Consider the following 21761-nt stretch of genomic DNA (forward strand, 5'->3'; position numbering starts at 1 on the left):
GAGTTTCAGAATTTTTCACAAAAATGTGAGAATGACATGACCTTAGAAGGTCAGGACATATTGTTCAAGTTTGATGACTAATTTCATCATACCTACAACATTGTGTTGCATTATTTCATGTGTTGAAAGGTCTTTTAGTGAATGATACCAAATCAATCAAATAAAATGGACTTAATTCCATTGTTTTCTTCCATTCTCTGTCAATCCAGACAATGTTTCAAACAACTCTGAATTCTCTCTAAAGATGACACACACAAAACATAATAAAACAGTTTTATGGTGGAATCTTAGAGTAGTGATGCAATTTGAATCTTCCCCTGAATGATCCTAAGATTAAAACATTTCCAACTCCCCGTTTTTTTCTGTGTTTGTACTCGACCCCCCCACTGAGACCACCTACACCAGGGGTCGGCAATTAGCGGCCGCGGGCCAAAACTGGCCCGCCATCAATTATATCTGGCCTGCTAGATGACGTTGATTTATTTTAAAATATATATATATTTTTAAATATATCTTTTAAACCTCATGTTTCCTGTCAAAATACAACAATTCCACAGATTTCACAACATTTATTGAAAAGTAGCTGATAAGTAACGTGACAAAACAGCAGCCAGAACATCCTCGCAGCCTCTTTACTTGACGCACAGGTCGGAACACTAATTGGCACGTGCGTGTGCTGTAACCTGTGGAAAATAAAAGTGTCCTGTGTCCCTCTTGTAACGGACAACGTGAACAAATGTGTTTCATTAAATGAAAAAAACAACCAAACAAGGTCGGCTTAAATATCAAATATGAATGTGAATGCACATCAGCGGCAGATCTGCGCTGCTGTATACATTAGTTACGGCCGGTTGCTAGGGCAGGTTGCCTGTTTCATGACAGACACAGTGGGCGTAATAAAAAAAATTGGCCCGGGTCCAAACTTATTTGCCGACCCCTGACCTACACTTTCTAAACACTCATCCATAAAACTTTGGCCTGTGTTCAGCAGTCTCTCTCTGCAATCTACCCTTATCACGTCTGTCAGTTTAAGCATGTGTCCTTGAGTACTGATGATAGCACAAGATGGAATCAACCAGTTGTTTTTGTTCTGGGTTGCCTTAGGCTACATGTCTAATTAATCATTACCACCCAGGGTAACTCTCTTCTGAAGGGTTTGTTTCACCATGCATGCTGCTAAGGAGTATTCTGTTAGAGGGTACCTTTACATTTTGAATGTCAGGTCTGTTTCTTTGCCAAGTGCTTGTTATGATGTGATTTAATATTTTGGTTTGGTACATTTCAAACGGGAACTCAAAAAGCACATCCACCATCTGAATTTGTTATTTTGATACTGCGAAAGAAAAATGTATATAGAATGTTTGCGATCCATATCTACATCTGCATCCAAACATACAGTGACAGAGAAGCGTGCAGATATTTGGTCAGACTGCTGCGCCATTTTCATTTGTTAAGTTGCTGAGACAACCATCAGTGCAATGCCACTAGATTTCAAAAGATTAATATGTTTATCAAGGTTAGATTGTCAATGAGGCAAAGTGAGGAACTGTCTACAATCCTAGGAGGGGACAAAGGGGCTCAAGGTTCACTGCCTTTGATTAATTATAGCTATGCCCTTTGGAAACACAACATGAACTGACATGACAAAGCCTTAAAGTGCTCCAGCTTTATTACCTAGAACTTAAGTTAATTTGTTTGAAGTAGCTCTAGTTGATATTTCAATGGATCACATGATCACTTCTATGTCAAAGCTTTAGTCATGTGACAAACCCACAGAGAATTATTGCCTAACAACCCCAGATCCTCTTTTATGTAAGTTTTTTTTTTCTTGCCTTATTTCAGGTGATTGTTCAGAATTTTATGCCCGCGACTACTGAAAAGCACCAAACAGTGAACATTTAGCAGCTACAGAGAGGCTGGCGACCTGTCAGGGATGTACCCAGCTCTCATCCAATACCAGCTGGGATTGGCTCCAGCCCCCTCATGACCCTCAAGGATAAGCGCTTAAAGTTAATGAAGGATTAGAGTGAAAACATACAGTTATGGGAATCTTCTCTGCATGCAGGAGTCTAGATCCCAGTAACTCTGTAGCTTCTGACCCTGGGAAATCAGAAAAAAAAAAAAATTCAGTATCTAGCATGGATCAGTTGGTTGATTTCAATTCATCCTCTGTGGTTTTGTTTGAAAGGTGTCACTGTTTGTGACCATGTTGCTGTTTCTGATGCTGCTGCAGCTGTTCCTCCAGCATTCGTGGTCAAGTGATGCTGAATTATAACAACAGTGACCTGCTGTTTGGAGATTAAACTCCAGTTTTACCTGTGGTCACACAGCTACAATAGTCCTAGTCAGAAGTAAAAATAAAAACAGATTATACTCAGATATATACTGTACCTACACAGTTAGCGATGATTCACTGCAAATGCTCACTGGCAGAGCGGACTTTTCAACTGTTCATTTCATTTTTATTTTACAAGCACGACTGGCTGTCGAACCTCACCGTACACCTCTCTTCCCCCCTCCAGAGTTTAAACCCGCAGTTTTACAGTTAGGGAATCCAATTACATCCAGAAAGACAGGGAGAAAGAGAAAAAGATAGACAGAGGAGAGACTGGAGAAAAAAAGAGAAAACGAAAATCAATGACAATCCAGCTGAGGTGGAACTAAGCTTGACAGTGCAGCTTTTTTCTCTGCTTCACACTCATTTTGTTTTTTCCTGGAGCGATAAAAGTGTATGACTGTCTGGGTGTTTATTTCACATGAACTCACCACATTAACCTCGAACACTCTCAAGGATTTTTAGTTTCTTTATTCATTCCTTTTGTTTTATCAGTCTTCCTCCTACTTCTCATCTCTGATCGGTCTCTCTTTCCAGGCTCTCGTTAGTTCTCTTCTTCTCATCTCTCGCTGCTTCCATCTTTCTCATGTGTTTGTGGGTGCATCCCTGTACAGTATGCATCAGCGTTATCCACCGCTAATATGATGACATGATTTACATGTCATATATCTTTTTTTATCATTATTATCGTCGTGATATTCAGGAGTGTTTTAGTTTCCTCTATTGGCTTCTATACATGTTTTCACGCCTAAAACCCAGCTGTGTTTCACCAGACCTGACTGTGTCCTTTGTAGACAAAAATTTGGAGATTCCACAAAAAACACTGTGGGTAGTTTCACCTTTCAGAAGCAGCTCTCCACCTAGGTCCAACGAGAATCGGTGGCTCTTCTATTTTTGATGGTGATATGCCATACATAGCCTACTTACTAATGTTAGAAGCACATAAACCAAGAAAAAATTACCAATGAGCAAATTAACAAGATCTGGTGGTGGGTATAATACTCCACTTTTGAACCACTCCTGGTTGGTTGCGAAGCCACATGCAGAACAGACCAAAACAGCGTCATAGCCGTAATGTCACTCAGTGTTTCAATAGCCGATTATGGCGATAGTATTGCATCCTTGACTGTCCATCAGCTCTGACTCTGAAGTTCATCACAGTACTGGAATGTGAGCTGGGAAGTGCAGGGGAAATTACATCTGTTGTAGGCAGCAGTTTTTATCCTTTTATCTGCTTGTCATTGGTTTTTTTTGCTTACACTGACGTCGGGAAGATCTTACAGGGACATTGTTATGTCGAAACAGTTGATGGCCTTTCTCAGCACAGATGGAAAACCAACATTGAACCAACACTGAATCAATGTTGATGCATCAATGAACCTGTCATTGAATCAACGTTGCTCAACATTGAAATATAACATTGATTTTTCATTAGGTTTGCACCCTGAAATAATGTTATTCCAATGATGAAAAACAGATCAAGACAGAAATAAAAATCAGTTTTAGTTCAACTTCAAATCAATCGCTGTTTTAGCATTGAATCAACACTGAATCAATGTTTCTTTTATCACTAATCATTTAACCTCAACCAAAATGATGATTCTGATGGAATTTCAACATTTAATCAATGTTGCCATGCTATCTGGGAAACTGCTCCAAGAAAACCCACTGTTGTTTACAACACCATTGTATGCATCATAATTAAGAAATAATAGGATACGGAACTCAAACCATGAAATATACACATCCATATTTGGTGCATCTGCGTTCACAAATGTGTAAGAAGTGCACACTCACTTTAAGGAATCTAAATCAGACTTTATCTGGATTGAAATACAAAATCCAACCTTTGATTTCAGAAATCTTTAGCACGTTCTTCTTGTTAAAATAAAAAAACTGTCAAATTGCTCCATTAAATATACACAAGTGTAGTTTCTTAAGAATAATAAATTGTTTCAGCTATTGCAGTCTGTACTGTGAAGAACAGTGCTGTGCATTTCTTTTAAGCTAGTTTTGAAGTGTCTTCACCTCCCTGTTCTTTCAGCTCTCAGTTGTCACGATGACTCTCTAGAGTTACTGTCTAGCCTATAAACAATAAATGACTGATTTCAGACTTTGCTAGACTCATTTTGTCAAAAGAACATCTCAAAGAGCCTCTTTTTTTTTGGTCTTTTAGGTTAGATTTAATGATTTGAGTGGATAGAATAAACAAGTCTTTTGAAGGGGCACTTGCAGCACTTTATTCAAGGAATAAGCAGTCATTTCTGGGTAATAAATCACTGCCAGACTTGCATCCTGTATCAATTAACATTTAGTAGTTCAATCAGACTTTTAAACAAATGACTGTTCCATGACTTCTCTGCTAGGCACCACAAGTCACAGTATTACCAGCAATCATGGAAAAGAACAGAGTGTAAAGTTCAGAGAGTTTTTATAAGTTCAATGTCTTTTCTTCCTAAAGTTCAAGCAATGATGTTGTAGCATAGCACAGAGGAATATGAAGATTTTATATAAATTGGTTCACGTTAATAGTTTGCACAATCACATCACATATCCCTCCAAAGTGGTGGTATTCTCATCTTCTCTGGACTGTTATTTAAGAAGGATTGAAGAGCTGACTTGCATAATTTCATGAATTAGAGATGCACAAAATGAACTGATACCATTCAGTTCTACAGCAAAATTGTTGTTGGGATAACTTCCACCTTCTGTCAATGCCAGATTCCTATTGGATGTGGGCTGTGAAGGTTAGCAAATTTGGGTCAAAGTACAGTGCGTGCACTGGAAATAATGACCTTGCTCTGTGCCGTGTAGGGCAGTGAGGTCAAAACCAGATTGGCAGTGATTACATGAACCTAAAAGAACCACACCAAACAAAAAAACTGGTTCTGATTCACATGATGATGATTGGCTCCCTACAAACAAGCCACTGTATTTTCTGTGTTGTGGTTAAATCTTAATTCAGACTGTAAAGTGATATTCACCAAAAATAAAGGTGAAAAGAATCAATGAAAATCAGTAGTTGGTACAATATACTTGTTGGATACAACTTATACCTTACCTTGTTTCATGTGTGAAATAAGTGATGCTGTTTATAATATATACATTTTTAGTAGTATGATAACGTCCTTCGTAATCGGGCTCCTGATCTACAGAAAAGTACTCAGTAGTGTCACCACTACAACTTTAGGCCTGCACTGTTGAAAATGATCTGCTGAAATCTTGGACACAGATCCAGTCCTAACCCAGCATTTTACAGACTCTACATTCTTAGTATATAAAAGAAAACCTAATCTATGCAATAAACTGGTGAGAGCCATTATATCACCTGATCTAAAACAGACTCTCTTGGCTCTCCTTAAACAGAAAAAAATGCCCCTGAGGAAACTATGCACAAAACCATGATTGAGAAAGTAGAGAAAGACAAGCTAGGACATGGGGCAAAAATCTAATGTAACACAAAAATGGTTATTAACCTGTATAAATTCCTGCAGTGTATATGTTACAGTATGTGTTATAGTGTTATAGTTTCTTCCTTTAGGTTCCAGGATGCTGCTCAATTAGTTCTCAACAGATCAGGCCTGATGATGACAGGAGACTGTCAGATAAAGTGGAATGTTGATCTGTTCATGAGGAATACTCCTCATTCAGTGGAATTATATATAAAAGAAGAAGAACGATTTTCTTTGTTTTAAGATGTCTTTGTGTGCTTTCCTTACTCATATTTGTAGTTGATGAGGTAAATCAGTATCATTTACTGCTTTTGTTCCCACAAGAAATATTTTGTCACACAAATGATTTCCAGATCAGCAACTATGTAATGACATCCAAAAATGATGATCTCTGCCTATTAGAAGGCACTCCAAACACTACTGTTGTTTATATACAAGGCTCTCTCTCTCTCTCTCTATCTCTCTCTCTCTCTCTCTCTCCCTCTGTCTATATATATATATATATTATATATATATATATATTATATATCTATATTCTATATATTATATATATATATATATATATGTGTGTGTGTGTGTGTGTGTGTGTGTATATAATATATATATATATTATATATATATATATATATTTTATTATGCGATTAATCGCGATAATCTATCAATAAATGTATCAATAAATTTAATGCATTTTTCTGAGACTAAAGCTTTAATGAACATTTTTATGTAAAATGATCAAATTAATGTAGAATAAACACAAGAAAGTATATTTAAATTCATTCCTTTTATTGGCTTAAGGTGCACATATGCACAGTGCAAACACAAAAAAGCCAGAATGAGGAAATTACTAAGGAGTGCCACACACCTGTAGTATGGACAGGGTGTTTTGCTTTGAGGTGATATGTTAAGTCGTTACTTCTGTGGAATTAAATTCGGCTTTGCAAACTGTGCAATTGCCTTGTTTTTGTCTAACGAGCCGTCGGGAAACTTTTTAAAATGAAATGTTCCCCCTAAAAGTTCGTCCTTATCCATCTTTACACCACAGACTCTCCTTTAGTTAGGATAGATCATAGACATATATACATAGCTCTCCTTTAGTTAGGATAGATCATAGACATATTACATAGACTCTCCTTTAGTTAGGATAGATCCTAGACATATATACATAGACTCTCCTTTAGTTAGGATAGATCATAGACATATAGACTTCCTAGTTAGGATATCATAGACATATATACATAGACTCTCCTTGTTAGGATAGATCATAGAACTATATCATAGACGCCTTATTGAGCAGGTTGGTCCGTTGCTGCGATACGTTACCGTGTCCGCCATATTGGATGTGGCAGATCTGCCCGTAAACTAAAACAAGCAGGGCCGGTTTTAGCTATGGGCAATGTGGGCGACCGCACAGGGCGCAGTCTCCGTGAGGGCTTTAAGTTAATGCCTCTTATACACCCATTCACAACACCACTAATATTCTGGGAAACAAAGCTCTACTTTGCCACATCCAAAATGGCGGCCGCCGTTAATTCTTTAAAATTAATCGACAAATTAACGCGTTAATTTTGACAGCACTAATATATATTATATTTTATTATATAATTATATATATATCTATATATATCTACAAAGATGGAAAAAAAACAATTTATCGACCTAATGTGTAGGTGGGATGTGAAATCCTTTACTGTAAATGTAATGTACTGTATGTTCTGTACACACTTGAGTGATTCACAGAGGACTAGCTCCTTATCTCTCTGTATTGGACTGTATTGGATATGGCATGGTGGTGACTGCTCTAACCACTGAGACAGTGATGCCACCTAACATGTTATTACCTTATTAATATGCACTTTGCAAGTGCTGTCATTGGATACTGTTTTGTGATTCAAAATGACCACTTTAATTTAGCTACTCAATTTTATCATCAAATCATTAAGTTGATTTAAAAAAAAAAAATAAAAAACATGATAGTACCTTTTAAAATGATGATATTAAGAATACCCAGCAAGAGAAACGAGAGGAAGACCAAGACAGTGCGAGTCTAAGATCAAGGCACAGAAAGGGGCTGTACTGTGAAAGATGAAGTGAGTGGTAGATAAGCGCTACAAAGGGCACTAAGTACAAAGTGAATGGAATTCTGGTATCTTTGATCCTGGCTATCTCTCTCATTGTTTCAAGGCTTGAGCTCTCCAAAACCCTTCATCCTGGCCCAGTGAAGTGCAGAGCAGAGTGCCTGCTATCTGCTAATCTGGCCTGCTACTTAGCACAACTTATCCATGGCTAATGGCGCTGTACCATGGTGGGGCAGGTGGATGTTCTGAAGTGTTTATTTATATCAGGGCTATTCAATTACAAATTCAATGTTGTGGGCTAGAGGTGGCCCGCCGGCCGGGTACTTGCATTTAGCAATATTTTTCAATGTCTTTTTGTATTTTAAGTATTTTGATACTCCGGGTTCTGTAGTGTGGAATGGTGGTGTGTGGGAGGTTTATCTTTTTCTGCCACACTCTCACCTGTGACACCCACCCAAAACAGTCCTTTAAACCACTGGCCACTTTGGGGCAGCAAAAACAAGCTGTGAACTATGAAAGATTTTGGGTTGATGTGGTCAGCTTGTTAGCTAACAGTTGCTGATTTATACAAACATCAGTTATAAGGCAATGCTATGTTCATTGGAAGACATGTTTGTGTTCAAAGTTACTCACAAAGGTTTCTTTTAGCTTTGTTTTTGGTTTCTACCAACTCCTGAGGGAAATATGTAGCTGCTAATTGCTCCACTGTGTTCACCAGCTAGTCACTGACTATGTCTGTTTGGTGCTGTACAGTAAGTTTTTAGCAGAGTCTGAAAATTCTTCTAACAGTGAGGGTGACTTTTTAGACTTAGAGAGGAGGATTATTTTGTACCCTGTCCAATACCAACAGAGTCAAAGTCCCAAAGGCATCACCGGGCTGGCTGACATTCCTCCTGCTTCTGTAACTCAGTGCAGTCAACATTTCTGCTACACTTTGTTAAAAAGTTGAAATATTTTTAGTTTTGACAAAGTTAACAATTATTTATTTGATAGCAAAAGTCTCTAATTGGGCCCACCACTCATCATTTGTGTTCCTTATCATGGTCCTGGTTTGAAACCACTCAAGAATTTCAGAGAAACAGCTTGACTGGCAGCTGCCAGAATCTCTTGGGTTCAAATAGCACTTGGAGCCACTGTTTGTGAGAGTGAACCACAGATGTAACCATGTGTTTGATCTTACTTACTTCTTTTCTGAGTGTAGATGGTAAGGCTTTTATTGGGGTATTCAGCTTGACATCTACAACAGGGGCATATTTTGAGGCAGCTGTTGCACTCAATAATTCACAATATTTATTCAGAGGCAGCACACAAAAAAGTCTTCATAAAACTTTCTGCTTGTGCTGTCTTGAAATGCGTAAATATGTGAATTATTAAATAAAACTTCTATTCTCCATATGTGCCCACATTGACTAATTGAGATTGTTTGTTAGGTGCACTGTGCTTTTAGCTGATTTGTCCTGGCTGAGACATTTAAGTATTATTTTTAAATTTGAAAAGTGTTTTTCACAGGCAGCTTCTCTGCTGAATCAAGAACTTTTGGTTACCATTTTTTTATGCAACATGACATAAACACCCTGCTAATCACTGTTCTGCTGAGTTCAAACTCAACTCTCAGAAGGCAGAACTCCTTTTGCAGCAAGCAAACACTGTACATATTATGTATCTACCTCGCCTACTGAAAAATCTTGTCAAGTATTCTTGGCATTTATGCTGATATTGGAAGATTCTGCCCCTGACTAGTCACCTCCTGTGATATAGCAAAACTACAACAATAACAAACATGGACAGATGCGTGGAAAATCATTCACCATCAGGAAAACTTTCACCTGATTTTTACAAATGTTGATGTAGTGTTTGGAAGTCCCAGATCATCAGAACATTTGACAACCTTTGTCTCCAAACAGTAACAATGAAAATGTTTTGCATCCATCACTGACAATTTTCTGAAGATATGTCCAGACATCTGATACTGTGGCTGGTGGTTTTGAACTTTCGATCTTCATGATGAAGGGTTGAGGAATGGAGAGTAAAAGCTAGGACAGTTTCTGCGATGCGTATTCATGGTCACCAGTCACGACCTCATGACTTTCTTTGAGACACCTGTGGGACATGTACCAAGCAAGAGGGAGTTGTAAGAAGAGGTCTACTGAATTAAACAATGTCACCAGAAGTCGAAGATGTATTCAGATCCTTTACTCAAGTAAAAGTGTTAATACTACACTGCAAAAATACCTCACTCCACAAAATGTGACATATTACGTATTTACCTCGCCTACTGAAAAATCCTGTCAAGCATTCTTGGCATTTATGTTGATATTGGAAGATTCTGCACCCGACAAATTACCTCCTGTGCCAATATTCATGAGTGTGATACAGTCAAAATATTTTTGTAGTTTTGGTACATCCCAGACACACAATTCATGTTCAACTTTGTATTAACCATAAACATAACAACAACATAATCTTTCAGTTAACTAAGTGTGTTTGTTACCTAGCCCTTACTGTACCTTGACTAAAGCCTAATTACCGTAGCACCAGTCATTCCCTTACCATGGGCCGGCAACCTGCAGTGTCTAGATTTGTTAAACAAATATCCATGTCAAGGCTTCAATTAATGTAACGCTATAAACAGGCTGCTTTTACCAGAATACTGGATCATGCACATGAAAACAGAACAGACCATTTAATATCCCTATTTATCCCTATTTAGTAGCCCTACTCTTTCATAATGAGGCAGAATTCCATATAGTATGAATACATAAATAAATGAAAACTTTTGTTGCCCTTTACAAAATTTGTCTTGCATGAAAGATTTAAACATAGACACTGCACACAATGAGCCTATGTACTACAAATACAGACACACTGCATCACCATGCAGGATGAGAATGTTACTATACAGTGTGTCTGAAACTGGTAAGATACGCTGGAGTTGTCACATATTTCATAATTTGTAGGCTACAGTGTTTGAACCTTTTTGATATTTTTATCTGACTGCTACTTAATGTGACTCCATAAGGGAAAAAAAATAGTTCCTCTCCAAAGGCAGTACCATGACTTTGAAGTCACAATGAGAGATGCTTTGTTTTGGGACGTTACAAAGTATGTTGAGGTGATAGTGAGGTAATTTTTGAGTGCAGGCATGGTTACATGACTTTGTGTCAGCATCCGAGAATGTGTGTGCACACGTTTAGTATGTATGTGTGTATTTGACAGCAGAACAAAACGTCCTGGCAGCTTGGTGGCCTTGAGAGCATTTAGTGTTGTTTCCTGTCAAATGCCTGACAGGTCACTCCAATTTTTTCTGCTCTTAAAATAGAATAGAACAAACGAGAATAGAAAAGATAAGAAGAGTGAAGATAAAAAGGGTAAGCTTTTGTTTCCTTCCAGCTTAGACTTTGCACTCGTAGTAGTCCCACAGAAATGAAAAGCTTTCTGAGTGAGATAATGAAAAGACAGAGGAGGAGATGGCAATTAAAAAGATATTGTTGTGGTGTCATAGGTGACAGTTGCTTCTTGTTGTCTCTTTCCCCTCAGGCCACCAGCTTCCTGTCAGAGGCCCAGTTTTCTACAGAGTTACCAAAGACTCTGGATCCGCTGTTCAAGTTCCATGAGACCATTGCTAAGGTAAGACCGCCATAGTTAATCATGCCATTGCAGAGATTTCCATACTTTTGCAACACACACTCACAAAACCAATAATTCTTCCGTTCGTTCAAACATGTTACAGACATACACAGACACACATAACTGACATTAACATGGACGACAAACATGGACAGATGTGTGGAAAAGCATTAGCACAAAAACACAAAAGCTGATGTTCAAAGATGTTGATGTAGTGTTTAGAAGTCACAGATCATCAGAACATTTGACAACGTTTGTCTCCTAACAGTAACTTTGTCAATCATCATATAATCTTTTTGCATTCATCACTTAATTTTGTCCAAGAGGGACATCTGATCATGTGGCTTGTGGTTTCGAAGCTCCATGTGGAAGGGTTGACGAATGGAGAGTAAAAGCTAGGACATAGCTTCTGAATTGCGTGTCTGTCGACTTCACATGGTTACATAGACGCACGCGTTTCCATTCATGTTACACTTTCACTCAAAACCCGTTACAACGATAGCCTCGAGAGTGCTCGAACACTCATGTCAGACTGTCATGTCATTCTGCAAGGTCACCACAGAAATGCTTTTAACAAGCACCTTGTTGTTAAATAAAAAAAAGTTTTTTGTTTTTTTTTAATCACACTGTGAAATGATGCCCATAAAATAAAATCAATTCAAATTTTAATAATAACAATAAATAAGGCATCACAACTCAATTCAGTGGTCAGTAGGGTTGCCATTATTTTTAGCGACCCTGTGAAACAATGGTATAACTGTCAACAAATCCCATTAAACCAGCAAAGACAATGTTGAATTTATCCTCTACTAAGAATACTTCTGTGCTGCAGACCTCCCTTATTGTTTAAAACTAATAAAGCACATGAAGGAAATGCCAACCCAACAGTGTCCGAGGTGCACCAAACACAGGTGACTGAGGTGCACACTCAGTCGATCCTGTAGGAAACTCTCAGACTTTTAATGTGGCTATTAATATTTTGCATTAGGTTTAATTATTTTATTATTTGGGGTGCAGTGGAGGGTAAACACACTGCAGGAAGATGTTTCTTGACTTAATCCACCTCGTGGCAGAGATGCAGGAAATTTGTTTTAAAATACATTCTTTGCTCCATATTATAAAAGATAAGCAAAAAAAACAAAACATCCTTGCTTCAGTTAATTCACTTTAAGGAGTTCATCTTCATCTCATATTCAACCAAAACCTCAGTAATGTTTTCACTGAGTGGTTCGTGATAGCTTTCCTAATTCACTGTCCACTTTTTAAGCGTAGAAACATGAGGTGTATCACTCACTTTAGTCTCCTTTTACTGTTGCTAGGCAACCACAAAAACAGCTGCTGCCAGGCACTCAGATGGTGTAGCAGATGAAATTAGCAGGGTCATTAGCTAAGTAAAGCATTAACAAGTCGCCATCCATTTGAGCTGTGCCAGTCAAAGTCTTGATAGTATTTATTGAGATTCACTTGAGATGAGGCAGTCTGTGCAGGAACAATCGCTGCTGTCACAACTTTCACTTCCTTTGTACAGCAGCTCTTATGAAGAAAGGTCAGCCTCTGAGAGAAAGCCACACAAAGCTTTTTTCACTCAGAGCTGCATGTTTTTTTTTTAAACTTAAAACGCTGGATGGATTAGGAAAATTCACTGAATTATTGGTGCTTACAAATGCCACCACTTCAAAAGGTATCATCAGTGTAAGATAGCTGTCACATTTTACAAATTACATCAGACACAGTGATATTTTCATCTTTTATCGAACACACTTCACTTTGGTATGTCCTAACCTTCAAATGTGTGAAGTTACTCAGTGTACAAGTACTACCCTGGCAACTGCACTGCCACAACTCACAAACTGTTGGCGAGGATAGTAGCTCAACCTACTGCTGTGTGTTTTCAACCACGCAACGCCCTCTTCGGATAAACAAAGGAAACTTTATTCATTGTTGCAGAGTGTTGAGGAGAAGACAGATGCAGTTTAATTTGGGCGAGCAGGATCTGTAGGCGAGAGGACGACACGTTTGCACAAAAGAAGCTTTTCTTCTCGTGACCGTGGTTCCATCTTGGGATTTAGACTCCCGTAGCATTCTGTCTGTAGTGTGTGACTCTTTATAGTATGCATGATACAAGACGTGGTTTAGAGTTTAATACAGAAAATAAAAATATATTTTATATATTGTGAACAAGGCTTTTATTGTATTGTATTTATTAAAGGCAAACTCAGTGTAGTAAGATATGGCTGGCAGCAGCAGTGCAGCAATAGCACTGCTGCCTGTATGAACATCACAGGCAAGCCGCAGCATTGAGGTAGCCACGAGGTAGTTACGCACAGGTAGAGGTAGACAGTGTGCAGTGTCCTCCTGTGTTTTACCCAATGACAGTATAAAGAGTGGACAGAGCATGAGTGATGAAGTGCCAATTTGAAACCGAAAATATGCTAAGCTTCTGCTGTGCCGTTGGACATTTCAAAAATGTTATATAGGGAGTTAGGGAGACTAACTCACTTTAGGAGCCTGTCTCAAGTGGCCACTCGAGGAATTACAGTTTTTAGCACTTCCACATTGGCTTCCTTTTTCAGACACAGAGGTTGCCGCTTGGTTTTACCTTTAGACTGGGTACGTTCGTCCTAAACTCAAAAATCATGTTAAATATTGAGGCTATAAGTGTCTCCTTACTTTCATTATATCAAAAAAGTCAAGAAGGGTCATTTATAAGTATAAGTCTTATAAGTATTTATAAGTAACTTTCCACAAGGTTAAGGATGCATTCAGCTGATCTGAATTATTCTTAGAACTTAATTAGTGGTATTCATTAATTAATGTGTTTCATGTTTGTGCTGAAAGAGAAGTAAACGAAATGCAGTAAGTTTTCTTATTGTAAGTGACACAAGCACAGCCCGCCTTTTGGCTGTTGGTTATCCATTATGTCTGCAATCACATGGCTTACACTTGCCTTAGTTCATAACTATAGGTGTATGAAAAACTGAAGACAGAATGTGTGTGGATAATGTGTGTGATTCTGTGTGTATGCACGCTATCATCGGCGTATGGTGTTATGTCCACTGTGGAGGCGACCTTCACGTCCATCCCATCTCTGCTGGATGGTGATTGCTTGGCTAAAGGGCTGCTGGTTGGCAGCTCATTTTTCTCTCTTGATGTTCTTATTTTTTCATTCGACACCTTCATTCTAGCAATGACCTCTAAACAAAGACAAAGGGACAGGTCATTCTTGTGACTCAACATGCACATGTATGGTACTGCCAAACTCTGCTTTCAACGCTGCATGTCGCCTCCACCTTTGACCTCCATGGGTTTGGGTTTAAGGGGATTTTAGGGGATCAGTAGCATGACTGATATTGTTGGAGGTTGATAGGCCTCCAAAATAAATGAGAGAATACATCATAACTGCCCTATATCTTTTTTTCTGTGCCTTCTAAAGCTGTTGCAAATCACTGTTAAATCTATTTTATTATGTGTCAATGCCATGGTTAAGGCCTGGTTTAGGTTTTGGTTATTAACTAAAACAACTGATTCAGTATTAGTATCATTAAGTGTGTGAATTCATTGAATACAAAAATATGTATTGATCAATCTGTGTTAAATAAACTGGATTTTCTAAAAACCTTAAAACTAAATCCATCACATGCAGCTTCTTCACTGATATTCTTCCAAACACTGAACTCTGAAACTCAACGATTCACTTGTGGGATTTGCTACTATGGGCAAAGATAGGAACCTTTGGAGGTACCACTGGTTAGGAATCTCGTAGATGCCCCTTGGCCTAACTGTTACCAAAAAATGTATGCTTTGGTCTAGTCCTACTTACGAGAATGTCTGTGATTAGACCCAGCTGATGATATGTAAGACGTCTCTTTTGATATATGTATCTGTTGGCAACCACACACAGTGCCATAATTAAAATGAGTTCCATCAATCAGTCCAAGGACGTTTGGCATGTACAGTATGTTTCAGATGTGTAAAAGAGGCCTCTCACATTCCCACACAGTATTTTCTTGGAAATACAGTCACTATAGTCTACTCTGCTAGTATGTTTCATGTGTGTCACCGTGGAAAAAAGTATAACAATCTGCTGTAAGTGAAAACCTGTGATTAAGTGATTAACACATTTCTTTACTAGATGGTTTACACACAACGGAGGACTTAGTAGAAGACAATGAATTGGTTTTACAGTAGCATTTGAAAATCTGTTGACTCTTATACATAATTCATTTGGTTTGGTTTGACTGGGGCTTTCACTGTCACACTTCTATTTGGAAGATTGCCATGCTCTCAGTCTACCTAATCCTGTGGCCTATGTAAACAAGAAGTATCATGTTGCCATGGATTCAGTAAGTTACCACCTCACCCAATTTGTTTCCAGTTGGACACCATCAAAAATATGCTAAATTAGACTATAATAGTTCCTTTTGGCATTGTACCCATGGGTGTACAGAAAGCTATGACCAGATTAATTTGACACTGAAGAAAATTTGAACATGTGATGGATCTTGGTTCCTTTATTTATGATTTCTAAGCTAGCTAATGGATGTTTGATGACAGAGATAAGACACAGATAATGTTAACATTGAAAAGTGTTTCTTTCAGAGTTATGACCCATTATTTGTAGATGCAAACTGCTACACTAGGGTAATTACATAGTCACAACCACTGCTTTTAACTATTGGCCCAAAGTATGTTCCCTTTCATTTCATTCTTTGCCTCATGTCTGTCAGTTTGAAAATGGTCTGGTCTCAGATTTACAATCAGTTCCACTGCAAATTTTACAATTACATCATATTTCGTTAGATTCAGATACCTCTTACAAATATTCCCTCAGTGTGCATAGAAATTTAAGAAGTGATGCTTCCAGATACCTTTGCAAACATGGCACTAGTCTTTCTTTATGGCTACTTATGAGCAATAGCACTAGTCTCTATTATCCCTTTCAGAGCACAAATACCAAGGACAACTCCTGGTGACAATGAGATTTACTGACTAAGTCCAAGGGGAGACACCTTGAGAGGTTGTAGCTAAATAGTTTACCATGTATAATACCATGGATGGTTCATGGAACATTTTATACTTAACTTCACAAGTAGACCACAATGACTTCAACAGGTTTTTCTATGTAATGTGTCTTGATTTACTGATTTCTTCTGGTAACTTGGGCATAGTGACTGCAGCAAAGCGGCTTCTTCACCAGAATATGTTTTTCAGTCACAGAGCCTCACCAACCACAGAAGGCAAATCATCATTTTCTCAGACAAACATTTCAAAGCTTCCTCACTTCCTCTTGGGTATTTTGAGTTGGGTAGAGAGCATTGGCTTCCCTCACCTTCCTTGGGTCTTTGTAAGAATTCTCAGGATCTTACCGCTTTCTGAGGATTTGTTGTTACTGTTTTATTACTTTTAGGTTACTCTTCCCCTAGTGGACTTGATAGAGAAATCTATGATTCGCATGGAGCTATCTCAGAGGGGCAAGTTTCACAGCTTGTTTCAGGCAGGATTTCCCTGTGGAATGTTAGTGCTTTCCAAAACACTGGAAAAGGTCTTCTCTTACAGTGAGCAGTCTCTGAACCCCACCTGTGTTCCACCTTTTTTGTATGTGTATTGTGTGTTGTGTTATTGTATTTTTTTCACATTTTTTAAAGAAAAGTGTCTTATTGTTATTAAAAACCCATCCCATTCGTTTGTTGTTCTCTTTGGGTCAGATTTAATTTCTGTTTTCAGACTCCAACATCCATAAAGTTTATCCATTTTTTTATGCCTTTGCTAGAGAAACATAGCAATATCAGCTGTTGCTGATGTTATTTGCTTCTCCTGCCTCATGTAAGACTAGTTCTCATCACATCCTTTCTCCGGATCAACACATCCTGGTTTCTGTGCTGCTGCTATGTGACAAGGTTGCTGTGTGTTGCACTATAGTTATGCAAAAAAGGTTGAGCACGATGGACAGCGACGCAGGTGTCTGCAGTTATTCTGTCTGACTTGATCTCTACTCAGACTGAAGTTGGGTGGATCTGTGCTGGGAATAACATGAGGTAACCAAAAGCAATGTGGTTATGAGAATGATAAACATTATTTTTATGGTGGTAACAAAACAGGAGAAAGGCAACAAAAAATAAGAAGGAAAAGTTTAGCATTAGAACGTTGGTATCATGATGTAACACATCATAATACCAACGTTCTAATAATGCTCTCTGGGGTGGCAAACTTTGGTGCCAGTTGCCAGCCAATGAGACCAATGCATAGAGAAGCATACTAAAATGCCACATATCTACATTGTATGACCTTTGGCAAATGGAAGAACAAACTTTAGATTCTTTAACTGCAGCAGTACGCGAGCTCCCTCTAGTGGTAGGTAGACCACTAGAAGATTTTTTATTTTTTATTTTAGACGAATTAAAAATGTTATTTAAAAGCATGTAACACTGTGAAAGACCTACTAAAATTCAAAATAAATAATTATAATATTGCTGGAATGTAATTTAAAATCTGTTCTGTGTTTGCTGTAATATATTTTGGTCCAACGTAAGCCTGCTCAAGCGCACACATACATCATCCCGAATTGTAATGAATTAAACTGCGACGGAAAAATAAAAGACTTAAATCATGGCTGCTATCAGGAACTATTAGGAAAAGAAATGCGGATCAGGAGTATCAGGAGTCGTCTTCTCTGACGCCACCAAAGTATCATCATTATGACCGCAATGTGAAAATACTCTATTGTAACATCACAGTCATAATGGTGGTACTTGGAGAGTGTAATATTTTCTGAGGTGGTGGTTGAAGTGTAAAGTTTGAGAACCACTGCTTTTGAAAATACATTTTTTTACATGAATTGGAATAAAGACACAGGCAAAGTGTCCATGGGCGGACTTAGACTGTGTTTGTAAAACACAAAAAAAATAATACACTTGTATGAATTATTATGTAAGCCAGACAAATTGCAGTTTTTGATACTTACCTTGTCATTTTTATCATATTAACTAAAGAGTGTGTTTATTTACTGAGAGGTGCCCTGTCATCACTGTGAAAGCTTTGATGAAAATGCTTCTGTGTGTCGAGGAGAAAGGTTACAGCCATGGTGGGCAGAGGAGAAATAGGGTTGTCGTTTGGCCTTAATCATCATATCCTTGGAGATCAGGCAAAGTGCCAGATGTTATTTGTGCAGCTTGCAAAATGATTGGAAGAGAGAGAGAGGTAGACACGGAGAGAGAGAGAGAGAGAGAGAGAGAGAGAGAGAGAGAGAGCAGAATGACAGTTACATAAAAACACAAGGCCAAGAGTACACTGACACAACATGTCACGATGAAGGGCAAATGGGAGCTAGCAGAGATGTTATTCTCCATGTTAAATATTCAGACTGGGAGGTAAAGCCTGTGTGACCTCTTTTGTGCCGCCGTGTGTGTACGTCTGCACATTTATGTACTATATGTTCTGAAATGTCAGGCAGGATTACTGCTCATGATCTGAAGTGAGACACAGAGAAACAGAACACACGTAGTGTAGCCTCCTGCTCTATACACTGCAGGCTTCAGTGTAGTTGGAGGGTTAAATTTTCTCTTCTTTTCTCGTCATTTTTTCTTAGATATTCATCATACCAGGCTTTACTTCATATAAAGAGGAAATAATACAAACAGAAAATAGATAGTGTGTTTTGCTCTTTCAAATAGATCTCATTTGAAAAGTAGTTTCAAACAAGCTTCAAGAACCTGTGTGTCCTAATGTGTCATTTAGCAAATGTAAATGAAAATGCAACATTTGCTCCAGGTACTTTTTCCCTTCATGACATCACATTGGTTTGAGTTACAGTTGTTGTACACTAGAACATTTAAGATAACAAAGACCTTGATTATGCTCATAGGGAATCTGGTGCATTGCAGCAGCAAATAAGTAATGACATGATCCAACAAAGTCAAATATAGCGCTGCTACAGAGAACTCCCTATAGGATCAATGAACTGCTCTGTGCACTTTGAAAACCGAGCTATACAAAAAAGTGACAAAAACTTCCATTTCAGAACTTTAAAAATGATTCTATGAACTGATTTGAGGTTAAGAAAGCAATACACAAGTCTTACACAAGCTTGAGTGGAGGTTATAGGGTCACGTTCCGTTTAATTATTTAACCAACTGAATCATTATTTATGCATTCAATTATATTTCTGGCTCATCTGACAACCTTTTACTGACTTATGTTGGTTTTGTTGCGCCATCTAGCCAGGCTATTTTGCAAGTCAATTTTACCAAGCCAGTTTCAGCCTTACATCCTTTTCCATGATAGCACAGCAAGTGTTGGACATTAGCTGTGAGATGTGTCTGAAGTCCAGTTATACAGTACACTCACCTGGTGCCCCGAAAAGAGAGAATCTGCAGAATACGTTATATGCAAATGCTATGCAATTGTTCATTGTTGGCCTTCTTAATGATTTAGAATATGAATTTAAAATAAATTAAGCCTTTTATGGCTGTTCTGTGCTGTTTTCTTTTCTCACTATCCAGCCTCAGTTGTTGCCACTGTTTTCCCTTTTTCTCCCACTACGTCTCCTCTCTCTCTTTCTCTCTCTCTCCCTCTTTTTCTCTCTCTCTCTCACACACACACACACACACACACACACACACAAACACCCACCCCCTGCTCTCTATGGAATGGTGTATGTGCATTGTTAGTGTTGTAGCTCAGGGACTGTGCCTATGCTCTGCATCCCTGTACTCATTTGTCAAGTGCGGTTTTGGACGCAGCTTGGTTCGGAGGGTTCAGGGTGGCAGGTGGCAACAGCAGGCATCTCTCTTTCTCTTTTTCTCGCTCTCCTCTTGTCTCCCCAGCTCCCTTGGCCTCTCTAACAGTCTCTCAGTGGGCAGTGTCCTCTGTGTAGCTCATTTTTTATGCATGACGTTGTGTACAAGTTGACTTGGCAAGGCGAGGCTGGCATTGATCAAGCCAACGAACGGTGGATAGCGTTGGCACGCTTATTTATTGGTCCCTGCCGCACACTGCTGGGCATACACATTAGACTTGGGAGAGTTTGAGTGTATGCATGCAGAGAACATAGGCATTAGGCGTAAAGCACTAAAAAGTTTCTTGCAAGTCAAGATTATGACTTGTCCCAAACTTTACCCACATACATTGTCACTACAATCCATCATTTTCCTATATTACTAATTGAGACTGTCCCCACCAGAAAAATTACAACATTGGTTGTTTGTTTACTTAACACTTAACACGACCTACATACATGGTTTTCCGACAAAGGAAATATTAGCTTGTCTAGAACGGGTGACATTAGGCAGTTAAATACCAGTTAACAAAATATTCCTTCATCTTGACAGATTGCAGTCAGGTTGTAAATGCATATAGGTCACATAATCATGTTTTTACTACTGCCATGCCCAATATGGTGAGTCTTATTTTAGGAGCTTCTCTGCTCAGAGACGACAGCCCATGTGGATGAACCGACAGCCTCGCCGTATCTCCTTGTGTCATGCTAACATTTTTAGCACGTCACAACAACAAGTCACACATCACATCAGTATTCCATCTGATTCCTATCGCGTTCCTAAAACACTCCTTACTGGAGTTACACCATAATTGTGCTTACAGCGATCATTGATACCCTTCCCCCAACCACAAAATGCAAACGTTGATTTCTTTTTAAAGAATGACCATGATCATCCCCCAAGTAGTTTCAGTTGCCTAAACCTAACTCAGCCTGAACTACAGAGGTGGCAGACCAGAAACGCTTCGGTTAGTGGGCTTGTGATCACAATATAATTCTATTTAATTACAAAGTCTGCTTTACTTCCTTCCTCCCAGTTACCCAACTGGTGTTCAATGTGCTGTAGGACTTATCCTTCCCAGAAGAAACTCATCAAGATGCAGACATACAGCACAGGGTACCTCCAGGTGTTGTGGAACTGAAGTCTCCTCCAAACATGTCTAAAGGCAGGTGTTCTGAATAGCCACATTCGAAGGTGAGGCAGGAGACTCAATGAAATGTACAAATGGGAATAACAGCACACACTCTAGGGCAGAAAAAAAAATGACATAGTTGTATGAAGAACCAAAAAAACAAAGCCTTAGAGGGAAGTTCAAATCCTGCACCATTTTACACTTCCACACACCTGGCCATTCACAACATGAAGTGGATATGCTTCTTGGATTGATTTTTAGGAAATTACAAAAAGTTGTAGACACACTAGATGATGAGCTACTGGTACTTTTTAATGGAATTCATGCATTTGGAAGACCTCTAGAGTACAAAAAGCTCAATGAACA

General features: G+C 38.6%; 1 protein-coding gene across 1 annotated transcript in view; it reads left to right on the forward strand.

The window, feature by feature from the left end:
* The window catches only part of naaladl2 (N-acetylated alpha-linked acidic dipeptidase like 2), a 504703-nt gene that overhangs the window by 413477 nt on the left and 69465 nt on the right, over positions 1–21761 (forward strand). The window contains exon 16 of the mRNA XM_019256507.2: positions 11400–11489. Within this exon, the coding sequence (XP_019112052.1) occupies positions 11400–11489 (90 nt within the window). The remainder of the gene's footprint in view (positions 1–11399; positions 11490–21761) is intronic.

Source organism: Larimichthys crocea, chromosome XVII (assembly GCF_000972845.2).
Source record: "Larimichthys crocea isolate SSNF chromosome XVII, L_crocea_2.0, whole genome shotgun sequence".
In the NCBI taxonomy this organism is placed as follows: domain Eukaryota; kingdom Metazoa; phylum Chordata; class Actinopteri; family Sciaenidae; genus Larimichthys; species Larimichthys crocea.